At 47.3% G+C, this 19,021-nt stretch overlaps 1 protein-coding gene across 19 annotated transcripts in view; it reads right to left on the reverse strand.

Moving 5' to 3' along the window:
• The window catches only part of CHD9 (chromodomain helicase DNA binding protein 9), a 192,107-nt gene that overhangs the window by 18,099 nt on the left and 154,987 nt on the right, over positions 1-19,021 (reverse strand). For 11 of the 19 annotated variants that reach the window (XM_039502904.1, XM_039502907.1, XM_039502894.1 and 8 more), the window contains 3 exons: positions 14,669-14,832; positions 4,325-4,597; positions 3,403-3,571 (listed from right to left, as the gene is read on the reverse strand). In XM_039502904.1, coding sequence (XP_039358838.1) covers positions 3,403-3,571; positions 4,325-4,597; positions 14,669-14,832 — 606 coding nt within the window. The remainder of the gene's footprint in view (positions 1-3,402; positions 3,572-4,324; positions 4,598-14,668; positions 14,833-19,021) is intronic. The other 8 variants (XM_039502905.1, XM_039502900.1, XM_039502913.1 and 5 more) reach the window with 4 other exon arrangements.

A 19,021-nucleotide genomic window follows, 5' to 3' on the forward strand; every position in this document is an offset into this window, starting at 1 on the left:
CCCCCTGTGCCTCTCATACTGTGTGCATCTTGCCGTGCTGAGTGAGATTCTACTGTGCCTGTACTGTGACAGTACGTATTTTTCATACTGTATAACATGGCCCCTAAATGCAAGGCACTTACTTCATCTAGTACTCAACCGAAGAAACAGCGATGTGTTCCAACGCTGGAGGAAAAACTGGTTGTGTTGGACTTAGAGAGACGGTATGTCCATCGCCAACGTGGCGCGTAAATACGGCCGCAATGAATCTAGCATCTGTGCCATCAAGATTTGAGAGACAGAAATTCGTCAAGCCGTGGCATCAAGTGCTCTAGTAATTGCTAAGGTGACGAGCCAAATGTGTGATAAGACTTTAGTGAAGACTGAAAAGGCATTAAACTTATGGCTGGAAGACATGAATCATAAACGTGTGCCTATCAATGGCAACATGTTGCGAGAAAAGGCTCTTAGCATCTATGCGCTGTTCAAACCTCCCGCCGAAGAGGGACAGCCTTCTGATAAGAAGGAATTCAAAGCCAGCCAAGGTTGGCTTAACAGTTTTAGAAACCGCTTCAACCTCAAAAACGTGCAGACTACTGGTGAAGCTGCATCTGCCAATGAGAACGCAACAAAAGCCTACCCCGAACCAAAGACCAAAGCAGATTGTGAAGAACTTCAAAAAGATCTCACAAAACTAAGTGATTGGGCAACAAAATGGCAAATGAAATTTAATGTAGATAAATGTAAAGTAATGCACATTGGAAAAAATAACCCCAACTATACATACAATATGATGGGGGCTAATTTAGCTACAACGAGTAAGGAAAAAGATCTTGGAGTCATCGTGGATAGTTCTCTGAAGATGTCCACGCAGTGTGCAGAGGCGGTCAAAAAAGCAAACAGGATGTTAGGAATCATTAAAAAGGGGACAGAGAATAAGACTGAGAATATATTATTGCCCTTATACAAATCCATGGTACGCCCACATCTCGAATACTGTGTACAGATGTGGTCTCCTCACCTCAAAAAAGATATTCTAGCACTAGAAAAGGTTCAGAAAAGGGCAACTAAAATGATTAGGGGTTTGGAAAGGGTCCCATACGAGGAAAGATTAAAGAGGCTAGGACTCTTCAGCTTGGAAAAGAGGAGACTAAGGGGGGGTATGATAGAGGTATATAAAATCAGGAGTGATGTGGAGAAAGTGGATAAGGAAAAGTTATTTACTTATTCCCATAATACAAGAACTAGGGGTCACCAAATGAAATTAATAGGCAGCAGGTTTAAAACAAATAAAAGGAAGTTCTTCTTCACACAGTGCACAGTCAACTTGTGGAACTCCTTACCTGAGGAGGTTGTGAAGGCTAGGACTATAACAATGTTTAAAAGGGAACTGGACAAATTCATGATGGCTAAGTCCATAAATGGCTATTAGCCAGGATGGGTAAAGAATGGTGTCCCTAGCCTCTGTTCGGCAGAGGATGGAGAAGGATGGCAGGAGAGAGATCACTTGATCATTGCCTGTTAGGTTCACTCCCTCTGGGGCACCTGGCATTGGCCACTGTCGGTAGACAGATACTGGGCTAGATGGACCTTTGGTCTGACCCGGTACGGCCATTCTTATGTTATTATGAACAATTAAAGAAAATCATAGAGGAAAGGGGCTATCTTCCAGAACAAGTTTTTAATGCTGACGAGACTGGGCTCTTCTGGGAAAAAATGCCCACCCGCACTTACATTTCGAAATCAGAAAGACAAGCCCCTGGCTTCAAAGTAACTAAAGACCATCTGACTGTGTTGCTTTGTGTAAATGCGGCTGGGCATTGCTCTACAGGGCTGCAAATCCCCGTGCCCTAATAGGCAAGAACAAAAATCACCTGCCTGTGTTCTGGCAATCAAATAAAAAGGCTTGGGTGACGGCAGCATTATTTCTGGATTGGTTCCACAAGTGTTTCATTCTGGAGGTCAAGCAGTACCTTGAAGAGAAAGGACTTGACTTTAAAGTCTTGCTGATCGTAGACAATGCTTCTGGCCATCCTGCGGCACTCCAGTTTGCGCATAACGACGCTGAAGTTGTCTTTCTCCCCCCCAATACCACCTCCATCCTCTCGACCAAGGTGTCATTAGCTGTTTCAAGGCCACGTACACGAGGTTTACATTTTCACGGATCCTTACCGCTGTGGATGCTGATCCCAATGTTAATGTGATGGCGTGCTGGAAGTCCTTCAACATTGCTGACTGCATCACTTATATTAAACAGGCAATGGATGCAATCAAGCCTGAAACAGTCAATGCATGTTGGCGAAACCTATGGGAAGACTGTGTGAATGATTTTAAGGGCTTCCCGACCATTGACTAAGAAGTGCAACTCATTGTTCAGGTGGCCAGGAAAGTGGGTGGTGATGGCTTCATCGACATCCTCAAGGAAGATATTGAGGAATTAATTGAGGGCCATAGAGAAACATTGACTAACGAAGAGTTAGAGGAACTGATAAAATCGTTTACAGAAGACGAAGATAATGATGAACAGGAAGAGCCTGTAACTTGGAATCTTCATAAATTTTCTCAAGTGTTCCAAGCAGCGAAACACTTTGAATTATTTAATTTCTGAATATGATCCTTCTATGGAACGAAGCCTCAAAATCACACGTAGTATTACGGATGATTTGAGACCGTACCAAGAAATGTTTGAGGAGCTCAAGAGACAACAGTGACAGTTGCCAATCACCATGTTTTTAAAGAAAAAACAACCAGAAGCAGCAGAGCCTACACGATCAACATCTTGAGCTGAACCAGAGCCAACCACTTCATCTACGACTCGCTCTCCATCACCAAGCCTGGCCCACCATCTCCTGGATCGAAGAGGAAGGCTAATCATTGGAGTGTGTACAGTACAAGACTAGCAAGATATCCAGGATGACTGGTGACTGTTCAGGTTTACAGTACTGCACTGTACTGTTTTCATTTTTTATTCTGTCATTTTTCTGACTCTCTATTATGTTATTAAAAATACTGTAAAATTATATTTTGCATATGTAGTCTTTATTATATACTGTACTGTACATTGCTGTATACAATACATAGTACTGTACAGGGTTGTATACACAAAATTGTACTTTATGGGTGATTTAAGGGATTTTCAAGGGTCATTTTGACTATACGCAGTTTTTGCTTTACACGCTGACCGTGGAACGTAACCCCAGCGTAAGATGAGACAGACCTGTATACTACTATACTTGACTGTTTGATTGCCTCAGACATAGGAGACAGATTACAAAGAATGCACAGAAAATTAACACAGATAGAAAATGGCAGACAAAGTATAATGGCTCTTTGTCTATTTCCCTACAATGTACAGTGTCAAAGAGATTTGTGTGACCAGGGAGCATTATGTAAATTGACACTATTATAAGTCATAATGTTTACCTGATTCTGGTAAGGATTTTGGAAAATTGACAAGGCTGGTCTCTGAAGCATTCTGGAGCTCACGTAGCCGAGCCAGGTATTGCTGCTGTCCTAACATGCCTTCTTCACTTTCAAATAGCCTTTTCTGAGAAAACCCCTGCTTCTGAAAAGTCAATTTCAAACCACCTTCCTGTTAAACAAATGCCAGGGTTAGAAGTTCAGGATTCTTGCATAAAACACATCTATTCCAGAAGAGTTGAGAGAAAATGAGATCACACAAGACTTTAATCAAGCCTTGCTTTTCTTCCAAGTAACCAATCTAACCAGAAATTTTACAGGACCACCTTTATGAATACAAATTGTGAATAAATTAATATCTTAAATGAAAATTTCAGACACTGAACATCTATCTACTTCCTTAATCTCATCCTATGCAAATCCAATTACTAGAACAGCTTTCGCATCCATTTGTGTTTACTACCAACAACTCTCAAATTACAAATATAGGAAATGGGTATTTTAGACACCTCTAGTATGTATGTGAAACTCAGAATTTATTTGTAATCTTTTTAAAAGCACATGAAATTATAAAGTGCTAATTTGAGTAGGGCATGCTAAAATGTTCAAAAAAAGCCAAACTCACTGGAAAGACCTATTATTTATGCAACTAACCAGATTATTAGAAACTGCATAAAACAGGCCATTTGAGGAAGCATCTGAACAGCAGGATTTCAGAAGTTTCAAGAGGGACATACATTCAGTGATGATCCCTCTCGTAGGATATGCAAATTTAAAATTGCTCAATGCCCAAAAGAAACATATCCAAATACCCGTAAACTAATGTGCAAAGGAAGTAAGAGTGAGAGCAGGCAGCCACTTGCAGGTAAAGCATGCCGCACACCGCAATCGCAATCAGGTCCTAGGGCAATAAAAATAAACATACGTCATTGATTTTCACTGTAAACTCCTTTTCTCGTACATGCTTCTTCACCTTTGGCATCTGTGGCGATTGATCATGTTCTTCCTTAACACCTGCAGGTGGGGGTGTTGGTGCACTAGGTTCACTGTAGTCTGCAGCTGCACCCGGGCTGTCCAGAAGTTTGGTTGTGTAGAAAGATGCTACTGTATTGCTGTCATAACTTCTTCTTGCTGAAGGCCAGTTACCTTTCAACACTGTTTGACAAATACTGTCTAGTCGGTTAATCATAACTCGATCCTAGAAAAAACAAGAATTTGTATTTATTTATTTACTTTTTAACAAAGGAACTGCTTACCAAATCTATACATTATGCCATTCAGAAAGCAAATCTTCCTCTTCTACAAAGAAGAGAAAGGATGATCTTATGGTTAAGTCACTGGACTTGTACTCAGGATTTGGGTTCAATTCATGGCTCTACAACACATTTTCCTATGTGACTTTAGATAAATCACATAATCTCTATATACCTCACATAACCATTTGCAAAATGTGGACAATGATACTTCCTTTCTTCCACTCTTTGTGTATCTTGTCTATTTAGGTCCTGCTCCTGCAAATACTTAAGCCCATGCTTTTCTTTACTCACATGAGTAGTCCCATTAATTTTAATGGGAATACTGTGGGTAGTAAAATGAAACAGTGCAGAAATGTTTGCAGATTTTTGGCCATGACCATTTGGGCTATCACCTAACATATGTTTGTGCAGTGCCTAGCTTAATGGGATCCTATTTAGGCTGCGGCATGTAGGTGCTACAATAATATAATAAACAACCAGAAATATAAAAATAAATGTGCATGCTCTTATTCACAATTCCTCTTGTCATGTTTGAATCTGTTCCATTCCAGATTCAAATACCTTAGGTCCCAAGCCGGCAGAGCACTAAGCACATATTTAATTTTAAACACACAAATAGTCCCACTGGAAAGTCAAGAATGTACTTAGACCTTAAGCAATACATGCTGAATTCCCCAAATAAAATGTAGGGGGCACTTTTAGAAGCTCTGTAATATAAAAATAAAATCCATAAAGTTTGCTGATACTGTTAAAGCACACATATTTGTCCAAGATATGTGAACATTAAAACTGCCCAATATATAAAACGCTCTTTACAGTTCTCTCCTAATCTTGATTGTGCTCTGCACCACTATACTCAGAACAAGGGCCTACATTTTAAAAAATGATTAGTTGTTTTGTTATGCCTCTATTTGTGGGTGTCCATAAATGGGCCTTCCACCTTCCCTATTAAAGTTAAATCATTTAAGAGCTCAAGTGGTGGTCTTAAAAATTGAAAGTCATGAACATTGAAATCAAAGTTTTTTAAAGAAAAATATTCATGATGTTAATGTAGTGGAGATTAAAAGCTCCTGAATTTCAGATACTAATACTAATCTCTCTTCTGAGCTCCCCCACCCTTTTTGTCTCTTCCTTTGTCATGAAGTTCCCTTTCAGGCTCTCCCTAAACCGCCTCACTTCTGAAAGCAATGCCTGATCAGAAGCTTCCAATCTGGCTGCGTATTTTCAAGCCTCAATCCAATCCATGCCTGCCTCCAGTGAATGAGATCTTTACCACTGCAAATTAAGAAACCAATAGCTATTTTTTGTAATATAGTACATGCCTTTAACAAATACAATGACATTTTACTCTAAGACTGTGTTACCAGGGACTCCCGATCAGCACCAGAGTCGTAAGTGGAGCAGACACTGCGGAGTGACCATGATTGGCTGGCCCTCCTCCTTGCCATGCCTGCTACTGTGCTTCAACGCCGACCTGTTCAGTTGGGACGAGTTCCTCCCACAGGACCCCAGGGATCTTCGCTGTTCAGCGGATCTGCGTCGGTAGACCAGCGATCTACGCCTCACGCTACTTGACCTGTACTGGGATCTAGAGTGGGACAGGGAGTTGGACTGGCCCGGTCATCAATAGAATCTCCCCAATCGAGGAGATTCACATCTCGGTGACAGGTGCCAGTGGGCGGGTGACCGGTGACCCCATTCCATTCCTGATTGGTTGCAGGACTGGTGGCCGAGTCACTGGGACACCCGATGGGTCGGTATCGACACTCATGCCAAGGGACGTGTGTCTCCATAGATCTGTGTCAGCTGACTGGCGAGGCGCACCTCGAATCCCGCTGTCAGTGCCCAGGGTCTGGAAGGGCTTCTCTGAGCCTGCCCCAAGTCCGAGGCATGACGACTCCGTGCAAGCAAGTGCTGGCGGGATGTCCCCTGCAATGGGGAGTGGCACTGCTGAGGTTGGGACACTCAGAATGAGGCAGGTTTACTCCTGGGCTTGGGTACCGTCAGAGCCGGTGTGGGCGGCACTAGTAGCGTCAGGATCTCCTGCACTGCCTGCAGAGATTCGGGCGCTGATGGGACTTCGAGTCGGCGGAGGCCCTCGTCACTGTCCGGTGTGGCAGGCATAGTATGGGAGGGGCTTGATCGCTCAACATTAGCAGGGGCCCAACTCCCTGATGGAGGTGTTGAGCCACCCAACATGGGTCTTGGCTTTCCTCTGGCCCTCTCCTTTCCCTATGGAAAGTGGGAGATCTTCCTCTCACGGACCTCTTGGGCTTCTTGGCTGAAGAGGGGTATCGGTGCCGGCTCGTAGATGGCATTGGCGGGGTGCTCCATACCGATGCTGCGGTGCTCGGGCCAAGTTGGACCTCTGCTCCGGTGCCGGGGTCAGCGCTGACTCCATCAGCAGTGCCCTGAGATGGATTTGTCTCTTTTTCGTTTTGGGTTTGAACGACTTACAGATGCAACACTTGTCACTTGTGTGTCCTTCTCCTAGACACCTTAACAGCTAATGTGCGGGTCGCTGATGGGCATGGGCCCACTTACAACGATCGCATGGTTTAAAGCCTGGTGATCAGTCCCTAGGCTGAGTCCCGTCTTGTACCAACTAACGAGAACTAATACTAAGGGTAAATACTAAACCATATACAGCTATTTTAAAAAGAAACGTTCATGAGACACACTGAACTAAGTGAAAGCTAGCTGAAGCAGCAGAAGTTCCAGCACCGTGACTGGCAGTAAGAAGGAACTCAGGGTCGGGGGAGCCAGCAGTGCCCCTTATACCACGCTATGCGGGCGCCACTGCAGAAGGCACCAGAGCCGGTCCCCTACAGATACTGCTAAGGGAAAAACTTCCGGCACTGGTGCATATAGCAAGCACACACCCCTAATATGGAATGGACATGAGCAAGCACTCCAAAAACTATAGATTTTTACCTAGAACTGTCCATCTGATCCACCCATGTGCCTCTGCTCTCCTTGTGCACCGCATCAAGGGACTAAAAGGTGGGGGGGGATTGCCAGACTGCCAGCATCTCAGCTCCTTCTCTACCGCCAGTTCCCAGTAGGAGACTAGGGAGCGGGGAAAAAGGGCAGGTAGTGCACTATATATAGGGAAAAGATATCTCAAAGAAAAGACGGTTACTCACCGTAGTAACTGTTGTTCTTTGAGATGTGTTGCTCCTATCCATTCCAGTTAGGTGTGCACGCCGTGCGTGCACAGCTCTACGGAAGATTTTTACCCTAGCAACTCCGGCGGGCTGGCTGGGCGCCCCCTGGAGTGGCGCCGCTATAGCGCAGGATATATACCCCAGCCGGCCTGTCCGCTCCTCAGTTCCTTTTTGCCGGCTACTCCGACAGTGGGGAAGGAGGGCGGGTCTGGAATGGATAGGAGCAACACATCTTGAAGAACAACAGTTACTACGGTGAGTAACCGTCTTTTCTTCTTCGAGTGATTGCTCCTATGCATTCCAGTTAGGTGATTCCCAAGCCTTACGTAGGCGGTGGGGTCGGAGTTAGATGTTGCAGAACGCAACCGCTAAGCCAAAGGCTGCATCAGCTCTGGACTCTTGGACCCATGAGGCAAAGGTGTGGACCGAGGACCAGGTAGGTGTACAACACATCCCCCGAAAGGGTATGCGAGCCAGGAAGGCAGCTGAGAAGCGTGAGCCCTGGCGGAATGTGCAGCAAGGTGGCTCTATGGAACATGGGCCAAAACAGAGGAGGTGCGGATGCACAACGTCATTGAAGATGAAATCCTCTAGGAGGAGACAGGTATGCCCTTCGTCCGGTATGCCGGTACGATGAAGGTTTTGGGGGCGTTACGAGAGGGCTCTGTCCGCTAGATATAGATTGCGGACGCCCGACGGATGTCGAAGGAGGGCCACCGTTGCTCTCCTTGCAAAGAGAGTGGCTTCGGAAAGAAGACCGGAAGGAAGATATCCTGGTCGATATAAAAAGGCCGACCCGTCCTCAGGGAGGCAGGTCGGACGTGGTAATAACTGCCCTTGTCCCTGAGGAATACAGTATACCTTGGGCCTATTGAGAGAGTCTGAAGCTCGGAGACTCGTCTGGCCGCAGGAAAGGCTACAGGAAAACTGTCTTGCAGGACAGGTGTACCAATGAGCATGTTGACATTGGCTCGAATAGGGCAGTCATAAAGCTGGTTAGAACCAGATTGAAGAGCCAGGTTTATGGCGGGGCCCCACTGGGGGGGAGGTATAAACGCTCCAAGCCCTGAGGAACCAGATGGAATGGAGCGGGACCTCGGCGGGGGAAACATTGCGCGTTTCGGAGCAGCAGGAGAAACGCTTCCGCTTGGCCAGATACTTCAACCGAATGGAAGATTTTCTACCACCCCGGAGAATTCTGTAGAACCGAGGCAGAACAACGTAACTCGGATCGGTTTAGCCACGCAGGAGTCCTGCTGTGAGGTGCAGGGATTACAAGACCGGGTGGTGAAGGTTGCCGTGATCCCACGTCATGGGGTCTGTGCCAAGAGGGTTGCTACCGACAGGTGTAGCAACATGGTGTGCCAGTGCTGCCCAGGTTACACTGGAGCGATCACGATCAGGGGCGCTCTGTCCCTGCGGAGTTTTAGCAGGACCTTGTGAACCAGCGGGGACAGTGGAAAGCGTACGGCAGATGGCTGGTCCACGGCCTCAGGAAAATCCTCCAAGACCGAGCCTGGGGAGAGGCCTTGGAACGAGGAGAATTTCTCTCTCTTTCCGTTCTCGCGAGAGCGAGGAGGGCTATGCGGGGAAAGACCCACTTCTGGAAAACAGAATAGATAAAGACGGGAGGAAACTACCACTTGTGAGACAGGAAGGATCTGCTGAGACGATACATCAGCTGAATCGCCTGGTACACAAGGCAGACTGCTCTCAGCTCTCGGACATTGATGTGTAAGGCCAGCTCTTGCGCTGACCGAAGGCCGTGAGTGCGAAACTACGCCAGGTGCGCACCCAGCCGAGAGATGGGCTGTCTGTCATGAGGGACCCCGAGGGGTCAATGAAACAGCATCCCTGGATACACCAGGGAGGACGCTGACTCCCGGTCGAGGGAGCCTAGGCTGCTCGGGGGGAACGAGACAACCACGAGCATGCCGTCTCTGCCCGGGTGGCACACCCAGGTGAGCCACAATCTAAGTGAACAGAGGCGAAGCCTGGCATGTTCGGTTGCAAACGTGTAGACAGCCATGTGACTCAGGAAACCTAGGCAAGTGCGAGTCCAAGTTGGCGGAAAGGTCCATAGACCTTGTACAAATGTTACCCTCGCCTGAAACCAAGGCTGAGGTAAGCAGGCTCTGGCGAGTCTGGAGACCAGGATGGCCCCAATGAATTCCCATCCCTGTATGGGAATCAGAGTGGATTTTAATATTGATCATCAGGCCTAGACACAGGAATAGGTTCGTGTCGATGCCCACATGACTGGTACTTTGGGCCCGGTGGTTCTTCGAATGAGCCACTCGTCTAGATACGGAGAACGTGTATCCGACGGTGGCGAAGAAAGGCGGCGACTACAGCCATGCACTTTGAATACCCCTAGGCCGTATAGAGGCCAACCGGGAGGGCCGTATACTGGGAATAACGATGGTAGGCCCCAAACCGAGGGTACCTTCTGTGTGGAAGAGAAATGGCGACGTGAAAACACACGCCTTTCATAACGAGGGCTGCGTACCAGTCTCCGGGATCCCAGGATGGGATGACGGTCGCCCTGGGTACCATGCGGAACTCATCTGCATCGCGACTTGTTGAGTTCCCGCAGGCCTAGGATAGGTCTGAGACCTCCCTTCGCCTAGGGGATAGGTTTCGCCCTTAGGTACCTCCTGTATAGCTCCGATGAAGAGGAGTGTCCGCGCCTCTTGCCAGAGGAATCGCTCGAAAGAGGGGTCCTTAGGAGGGGCAAGGATGGGTAGGCTTTTGCCCCATTGGTGGTCAGAAGGACCCTAATTTCAGCTCCTTTGGGGTGCGGATTGATGGCCACGACCGTGTAAGCCACGCCCGCTGGCCAAGTCCTGACTTTGTCAAGGCGCAGGGTAAGAGCGGAGGTTGGGGACGGAAACGTCGGCGCTGAATCACCGGCGTGTGCACGCCAAGAGAGAGAGAGAGCAAAGTGACCCTGCTGCCCTTTAGGTTCTGCAGCCTAGGGCCAGTGTTTTCAGAGAACAGGCCTGTGCCATTGAAGGGCAAGTCCTGTATAGCGTGCCGCAGCTGCGAGGGAAGGCTCGACAACTGGAGCCATGAAACGCGCCGCGTGGCAACACCCGAGGACAGAGTCATGGCAGCGGAGTCAGCTGCGTCCAACGAGGCCTGGAGGGAAGCTCTCTCCAGCTCCGTCCTTTGCTGCAGGAGGGCATCGAACTCTTGACGGGAGTTCCAAAGAACCGACTCTGTAAATTTGCCCACCGCCACCCACAGTAGCGGATAAGCGGGGCTTGCTGGTTCGCTACACGAAGTTGCAGGGCCCCCTCCGGGTACATCTTACGGCCCCGTAAGACCACACGCCCAGCCTCTTTGGAATTAGGGGCTGGTCGCATTTCAATTAGAGGAGGGCCGGAGGGGTATGTACCTGCCCCTGTCTCATCTGGGGAGGAGGAAGAAGAAAGGCCAGGGACAAGCGGGTCCCATGTGGGCTCGAGCTCCTGGACGACCTCCTGATCCGGTGGGATCTGGGAGCCTGGTGCCGAACCGGGGGTTGCTCTGTACCGGTCGGATGGGGACGACTAATTGTCACCTCTGGCACCCCGAGCTCCGAGGGAACGGAGCGAGATGGGATCACCGGTACGCCTCTGGCGTGGTAGTACACCGAAGGCGTCCAGAATGGACCACTGATAGGTCTCCTGGAAGACTCTGGAGGGCACATCGGAAAACAGAGTGCTACGCATATGAAGTGTCCGCACGGGACGACACTGATGCGTGGCTGGGTGGCCCTGGAGGAGCTGAAAGCTCTTGGTAGAGTCTCCGTCAGTAACTGACGTCGCTCGATGCGGCACCGGGGATCGGTACCGGTAGGCAGACCGGTACCGAGAACGGGACCTGCCACCGAAGCTGCGCTGGGGGTCGACCGAGGGTGCGAGCTCAATGATCTGGAGTGGCTACGGGCATCCCGGTGTCTGGGTCAGTGCCGGGAGCTGGATCGGTGCTGTGTGTCCCGGACCAGCGAATGGGATGCTGACCGGTGCCGCGAGTACTACTGGTACCAACATGGAGAACGGTGCCGAGACAGTGAGCGGCGTCGAGACCTAGATCGGTGACGGGACCGAGAACATCCGTGGGACAGCGACCCTGAACGGTGCCACTCTGCGTTGCCGATGTAGGGTGGTCTTCTCAAGGCAGGCTTGCCCATCGACTATGTAACCCGCACCGGCGGTGCCGGGGGTTGAGGCAGCGCAGATGCTGTCGGTGCAATCAGCTCCCTCGCCGTGGACACTGTCTCCGGCGTGGAGGGAATAGTGAGCTCGACCATAGCTTGCACGACGGATGCAGCTTCATAGCGAGCTCGACCACGGTCCGTACCGGGGAGTGTTCCAGCACCGGACTCGACGGCTCTTGCCTGGCCGGAGTTAATGGTGCGGATATTGACGGTGCCGCGGCAGACATCGGTGCCGGGCGATCCCACTGAACATAGCGCTCGGCTGCGGAGCAGGCGGCTCGGACGCAGCTTCCTAGCGAGCTCGACCACGGTCCGTACCGGGTAGCTTTCCAGCACCGGACTCGACGGCTCTTGCCTGGCCGGAGTTAATGGTGCGGGCATTGTCGGCGCCGCGGCAGACATCGGTGCCGGGCGATCCGACTGAGCATCGCGCTCGGCTGCGGAGCAGGCGGCTCGGACGCAGCTTCCGGGCGAGCTCGACCACGGTCCGTACCGGGGAGCTTTCCAGCACCGGATTCGACGGCTCTTGCCTGGCCGGAGTTAAAGGTGCGGATATTGTCGGTGCCGCAGCAGACATCGGTGCCGGGCGATCCGACGGAGCATAGCGCTCGGCTGCGGAGCAAGCATCTCGGACGCAGCTTCAGAGCGAGCTCGACCACGGACCGTACGTGGGAGCTTTCCAGCACCGGACTCGACGGCTTTTGCCTGGCCGGAGTAAATGGTGCAGGTATTGTCGGTGCCGCGGCAGACACCGGTGCCGGACGATCCGACCGAGCATAGCGCTCGGCTGCAGAGGCGGCGGCTCGGACGCAGCAAGGATACTGTGCCTCTTCATCCTCCAGGAGAGGGATCCATGCCGAGGGTACGTCGGAGCCAGCGACGGTTGTGCCAGGAGGCCTTGGCGGTACCGGCGATCCGGTGCCGAGGGAGCGCGCCTTGAAAACTAACTAGCGCTCTGCACCGAGAGCAGAGGAGCAAGAGCTGCCTCCCTCAGGAGCTGTTTAAAACGAAAGCCCCGCTCCCCTTTGTTCACGGATTAAAGGCCTCACAAATGCGGCACTTATCTGTGAGGTAAGATCCCTCGAGGCACTTAGGAGAAGATCGCTTGTCGGCAGCGGCTTGTGGCCGGCCGAGCATTAAAAACCCTGTGGACCGGGCATCGGACCTGGCACCGGGTGAGGGGAAGGGGATAAACCCCGAACCCCTGTAAAAGAAATACACTAAACTATTCTACAAACAAACAGCGTTAACTACCACTATAAACAGAACGAGAGAAAACTACGAGTAGCTAGGGAAGTGGAGGTCAGCTAAGTTGTGCTCCACTGTTCCAACGGCCGTCACGGGCGGAAAAAAGGAACTGAGGAGCGGACAGGCCAGCTATAGCGGCGCCACTCCAGGGGGCGCCCAGCCGGCCCGCCGGAGTTGCTAGGGTAAAAATCTTCCGTAGAGCCGTGCACGCACGGCGCGCACACCTAACTGGAATGCATAGGAGCAATCACTCGAAGAAGAACTCCTGTTACTACCCATCCTCCTCCTTCCAGGGATTGTCCCTATGTGTAGTGCACAACTGATGATTCACAAGCTGTCTCTCTAAGGAGGCAGGTGCCTAGAAACCTATGACATAACATATTGCTTCTCTAGGCAGGGTAGGTTTGCATCAGACACAGTTGTTCACACCCTGTACACAGTGTCTAAAGAAGGCGTGTACGAAGTGCCAGGGTGCTGCTCTGCAGATTTCAGTAACAGGGATATCTTTAAGGGAAGCTACAGATGTTGCGCCTGAGCTTTAACTGAGTGTGTTTAACTTGAATGTGTTTCTGGTGTAAATTAAGCAAGTTGTGACCAAAGACAAAGAAAAGCACATTTACATGCATGGTAAACAAAGCCATCAGGAGAGCAAGTGGGGAAAGATGACCACTTAATCTCAATGGGGTATGGAGAGTGCACTCCCCACTCCCGAAGCCTTCCTGCCTCATGAAGCAGCATCACTGAACTTTGGGAAGATATAAAGAGAGAAAGCCATTTTGCCTTCTGTCACATGAGAGACTAAAGGGGCCAAAGCTCTTGAAATCACAGCATGGTGGATCCTTTAACCAAGCAGTTTGAAGTCTCTGGGAACTGAATATAGATGAGAAAACTGCTTAAGCAAAGATTGCAACTTGTTGAAATTAAGTTTTAATCTTAGAAGCATATTTTTACTTTTGTTTACTTGTTTAATAAACTTGTTTTATTTATACTATACACCAACTCAGAGTGTTAACCCCAGTTAAGGTAATAAGCTTCCGGGTACTGTCTCTTGAAGGGAGCAGCAAACTTAACTTCTGTAAGTTTTTGGCGAGAGGGCTGAGCACTACATGGCAGACGTTTTGTAGAAAATACAGGACAGGGAGTGTCTTGGCGTCACCCTGTGTATGCCGGTTGTTGGCATCAGGGCTATAAGCCACAGCAGCATAGCATTTAAGACATCCAGAGTATCAGACCAGGCAGTGACACAACCTGACTGGTCTGAGTCAAAACCCAAAATGTCATATTGGCATAGTCACAATAGGATTTACCCCCAGCTTGCTATTTTAACTCATCAACCCCCAAGAAAAATGACCCAGCTATCACATTTGAGCTTGAAAATGGTATTACAAACTTACCTTTGGCCAATATGATGCAGCCAACATATATCCACCTTGCAAGAGATAGTTGGAATTTGGCATCCCGTTGTTCAACTGGAAACAGTCCTGGGTCTCATCTTGTGTGGTGCTCAGAGAGGCTACGCTCTCTTCGTCATATGCTTTGATGTGAGGGGTTCCTTCTGCTAAATAAAAGTACTACATATAACTTGAAGCTGTATAGAAAAATATAGCTAATTTTTTTTAGGATGCTCATACAAAGTATGTAAAGGTTTGGAAAGAAAAATTTGAATACTAATAAAAATGAAATTTTTACTCTGGGTATATGCAAGGCTGATTTTTAAATTAGGAGTGCTGAGGCTCTTCTATGTAAATTGTGAACTACTATTACTCTGCACATAACTATATTCCTAGTCTCTTTTCTAGAGCTTAACATGTGAAGTATTCAGATATTTCAAAACATGTTACTTGCTAAAGTCTAATATGAAATCCCTTGTGTACTTTTTAGAACACACACATTTCATTTTGAAGTGAAACGAAATGTCAGTTCAAGACAATAAATCAATTCCATTTTTAAATAGAAAAGTAAGCATGGAAAGCAAAGTGGTTGTCACCAGAGTGTGGTAAGTCTATTGAGGGGATATTACTTTTTATATGTGGTCCATTTCACTTATTGGATGGGGTGTAGAAGGCTCCATTTGCCTCCCCAACATTTTTTTAAAATGATGTGTCTACATAATATTACAATTATAGACATGCTTTTTTAAAATCTGAGTTTCTTTTCAATTAACATTCCATTGTTTCTTCTTCTCCCCAACCCTCACCTATTTTCCCCACATTCCAACCTCCATTTTTTCATTTCTTTCCTCTTCCAGACCATCTCCAACAGAAGAAGAAAATCAGGGATATTATGTCTCTGTGTTTGCACAGTATAAATTTCCTTGTAGCAAGGCCAGACATATTTTTAAACTAACAGCCAATGCTGCGTAAGAAAGAGTACAGATGCAAGAGCAATGTCAGATAATTCTGCAAGACTCAAACTTATGTGTAACAAAAAATGCAAGATTACAATTGTGTACATAAGTGAAAGCGAAAGATGGAAATTTTCATTGCTTTAAATCAGTTAATATCATATATTTTAGCTGTGCATTGTGTGGTTAAGTTATGGAGGATGGATGGGTGTGGTTTTTTATTTTTGTAGAAAAAGCATGTGTGTCACAACACACTACTTTCTACAAAAAAGTGTTTCCATTATCAATCTAATAATAAAATATTGATAAAAAATGCTACCCCACTTATTTGCCAAAATATTACAAGTTTTCTGTGGTAGAGGACCACAGTTTGCCTCTCTGCTGACCCCTTCCCCCCACCACTCCCTGATCCTGGGCCAGATGTGCATCAGGATGGTCCCAAGCATAATTCAGCACAGTCCGAAAGATGCTGTAAATTGTACCACCTGCCAATAGTACCAATGGACTGATAAGGTAGCTTGGAATCAGCCGGGTGTAGTTCAGTCCTAGCAAAGTCTCCTTTCTCTAAACACAATTAATGACTAACCTAGCTCCACAACACCACACGATCCCTCTATGCAAGGGAGACTGAGGGGATATCATCTCATGGTGCCTAAACTGGCTTTGTACCCAGAATCTGCTTGTGGCACAGCACCAAGCAGCCACAATACAAGGATGAGAATGCCCTAGATAACAAAAGATAACTCATAACAGCCATGTCAAATCTCAGCTCCTAAATATTAATACTTCAAAAACTGAAATGGATTTTGAATGCTTGGGACCATCAAAAACCTCTCTATTTCAAACAGATATGTAACCCATTTTTCCTGTATTCCCTCCGCCCCTTCCATGCAGGTCCAAAATATAGAGCCTGCTGAAAACTTTCTTCCCCTAGAGCAGTGTTTCTCAATGACCTGTCTGTGGACCAGCACCAGTCACTCAGATCTCCCTGACACAGTTTAGGAAGGCAGCAGAAAGGTCCCGGGTATCAAAAAGGTTGAGAGAAGCACTGCTCTAGAGAGGTAGAAGTGTCTTGGCTATCCCTTCCATCAACTGAAGTATTGTTTTCATGCAGAATGGTGCAGTTGCTAAGCATGAAAATCCTGGGATTATAGAAATAATGGAAGTATTAACAATGGTTTAGTAATCAAGATTAAAATCACTAAAGGCATTTGTTACAAATACTGTCTTCTCAAAAACAGTTTGAACAACAGATAGGTCTAAAATACTAGTTTGTCAAGTGTGCAATATATAGGACAGCTGCACAAAGAGTGCTATAAATGGTCTACTACACATAAAAAAACTTACATATTAAAGAGATGGTGCATAATGAATTGCACTGAAGTTAAGAGAACCTTCCAGCAGTTACCAAATCTTTAAAATGGAAATTTCTAATTAAACAGCAACAGAAAGTCAGACAGATTGATTTACACTCCCTAGCTAACATTTTACAACTAGAGGGTCAGACACATCATTGGTCACATAGGCTAAACTGGCAGGAGGTGGAAAGGGCAGGAATACAGTTCCTATTACCTGAACCTGCAGCAATTTTACAGGATACTGCCACTAAACCTAAATTTTATTGTTAAACTGTCTACGCCACTCCTCCTCATCTCCTTTATCAGTTTCTTATCAACAGCATCCCCTTGACAATGCCCATTTGGTCCTGCAGGCAGAGGAACATTGCAACATCAGAGGTTACTCAGTCAGTAACTCTAACCCTAGCCTTAAACCTGAACACTAACCTCTTTACCTTAGTCATCTCCCTCCTTGACAGCCAAGGCAGAGAGATTCTACTAAAACAGTTGTAAGTAGGCAAAGGTAAATGATCTTGTAGGCATAGTGTGGAGAGCCACAGTGCAAATCTCATCTCATTCCTACTCAGCCAATATAGCTTCTGATTTAGAACAGAGGTTCTCAAAGTGGGATGAGAGCACGGAATGTATTCGGGGGGGGGGGGTGGCGGGGAGGACATGAGAAGCTGTAGAGGGGGAAAAAATGACTGCACTCATTCAGAGCTGGGTGGCCAGAGAGCTGCAGATGCCTGCCAGGCAGCGTTGCCACCAGCAACAGCAGAGAAATAAGAATGACAATATCATACCAAGCCACCCTTACGTCTCAACTGCTGCTGGTGGGGGCGCTGCCTTCAGAGCTGGATGCCTGACCAGCAGCTGCTGTTCTATGCTCTGCCTTCAGAGCTGAGTGGCTAGAGAGCGATGGGGTCCGGGAGGAGATAAACTGCTACAGACACAAAGAAGGGGTGTGCAATAAATAAGTTTGAGAACCATTGATCTAGAACAGCCCCTCTATTCCAGTCCTGAACTCCTATGCCACCCCAACTCTCTTAGTTCTGACTGCCAGTTTCGTTTGCTGATTCATTTTGACCAACAGAATTGAGTATGCAAATGAACTGGAGGGTGAGGGTGAGAGTGATGACTAGCTGATTTACTTCTGATGTCACAATGCTTCAGAGCCATGCCATCTAGTTGACTATTAGGCCTCATGTTGCTAAGCTAAATACATACTATAGTCAAGATTTTTACCACATGAAATGTATCAATAGATTTGCTATGGGTGAGATTTTCAAAGGTACCTAAATAACACAAGAACACAAATCCTATGGAAAAAACCCACCATGGACCTAGCGCTCCCAAGCCACATAGCTGATTTTGAAAATTCTAATCTTATTTGTTCCTAGGTCCTACACTAATCCACAATCTTGTTTATATTTTCTGAATAGTTTTGACGTCTGAATAGCGGTGCAAAAATGCTTGAAAATTTGTCAGTGAATGCAAAAAAAAAAAAGGAGCAAAAACACCACATTGCTTTCTCTAATATTTCTTGTACTGGCAGTGATCAGCTTAGTAACACATATAATCCAGGTAAACTTCACTACATTGAAAAGTCAAAGCTGAATATCTGGTCACATACATTATGGTCAAGATTTTCAGATCTCATTGAGAGGCTATATTGGGGACATAATGCAACTTTGTATTCACTATGTTTCTTATAAACTCTTCCAGAGCCAAGCCACTGAATGACTCAAGTGGCTGGTATGGAATACAGAGCCTTACTCTTCCAGATTGCCAGTTACAAAGCAGCCCAGGGCAGCAATGCCTGAAAGGTGCTGATGACCATTCTGTCTCCTATGGGGAATGCGTTTGGGCACAGCCCAGTTCCACTACACTGGTGTGTACGTTACAAAAAACACCGGCACAATAGGCACTGTTAGATAGTAGAGTGAGTAGTGTGGCTAAGGAATGAGTAAGCAGGGAAGGTGACTCCACTACTGACCTCTGCAGCTGGCTGCGGAACCATGTGCGTGGGGCAATACGATGAAACTTCAGTTTCCAGCAATGTGTGT

Source organism: Mauremys reevesii, linkage group 16, assembly GCF_016161935.1.
Source record: "Mauremys reevesii isolate NIE-2019 linkage group 16, ASM1616193v1, whole genome shotgun sequence".
NCBI classification, from domain to species: domain Eukaryota; kingdom Metazoa; phylum Chordata; order Testudines; family Geoemydidae; genus Mauremys; species Mauremys reevesii.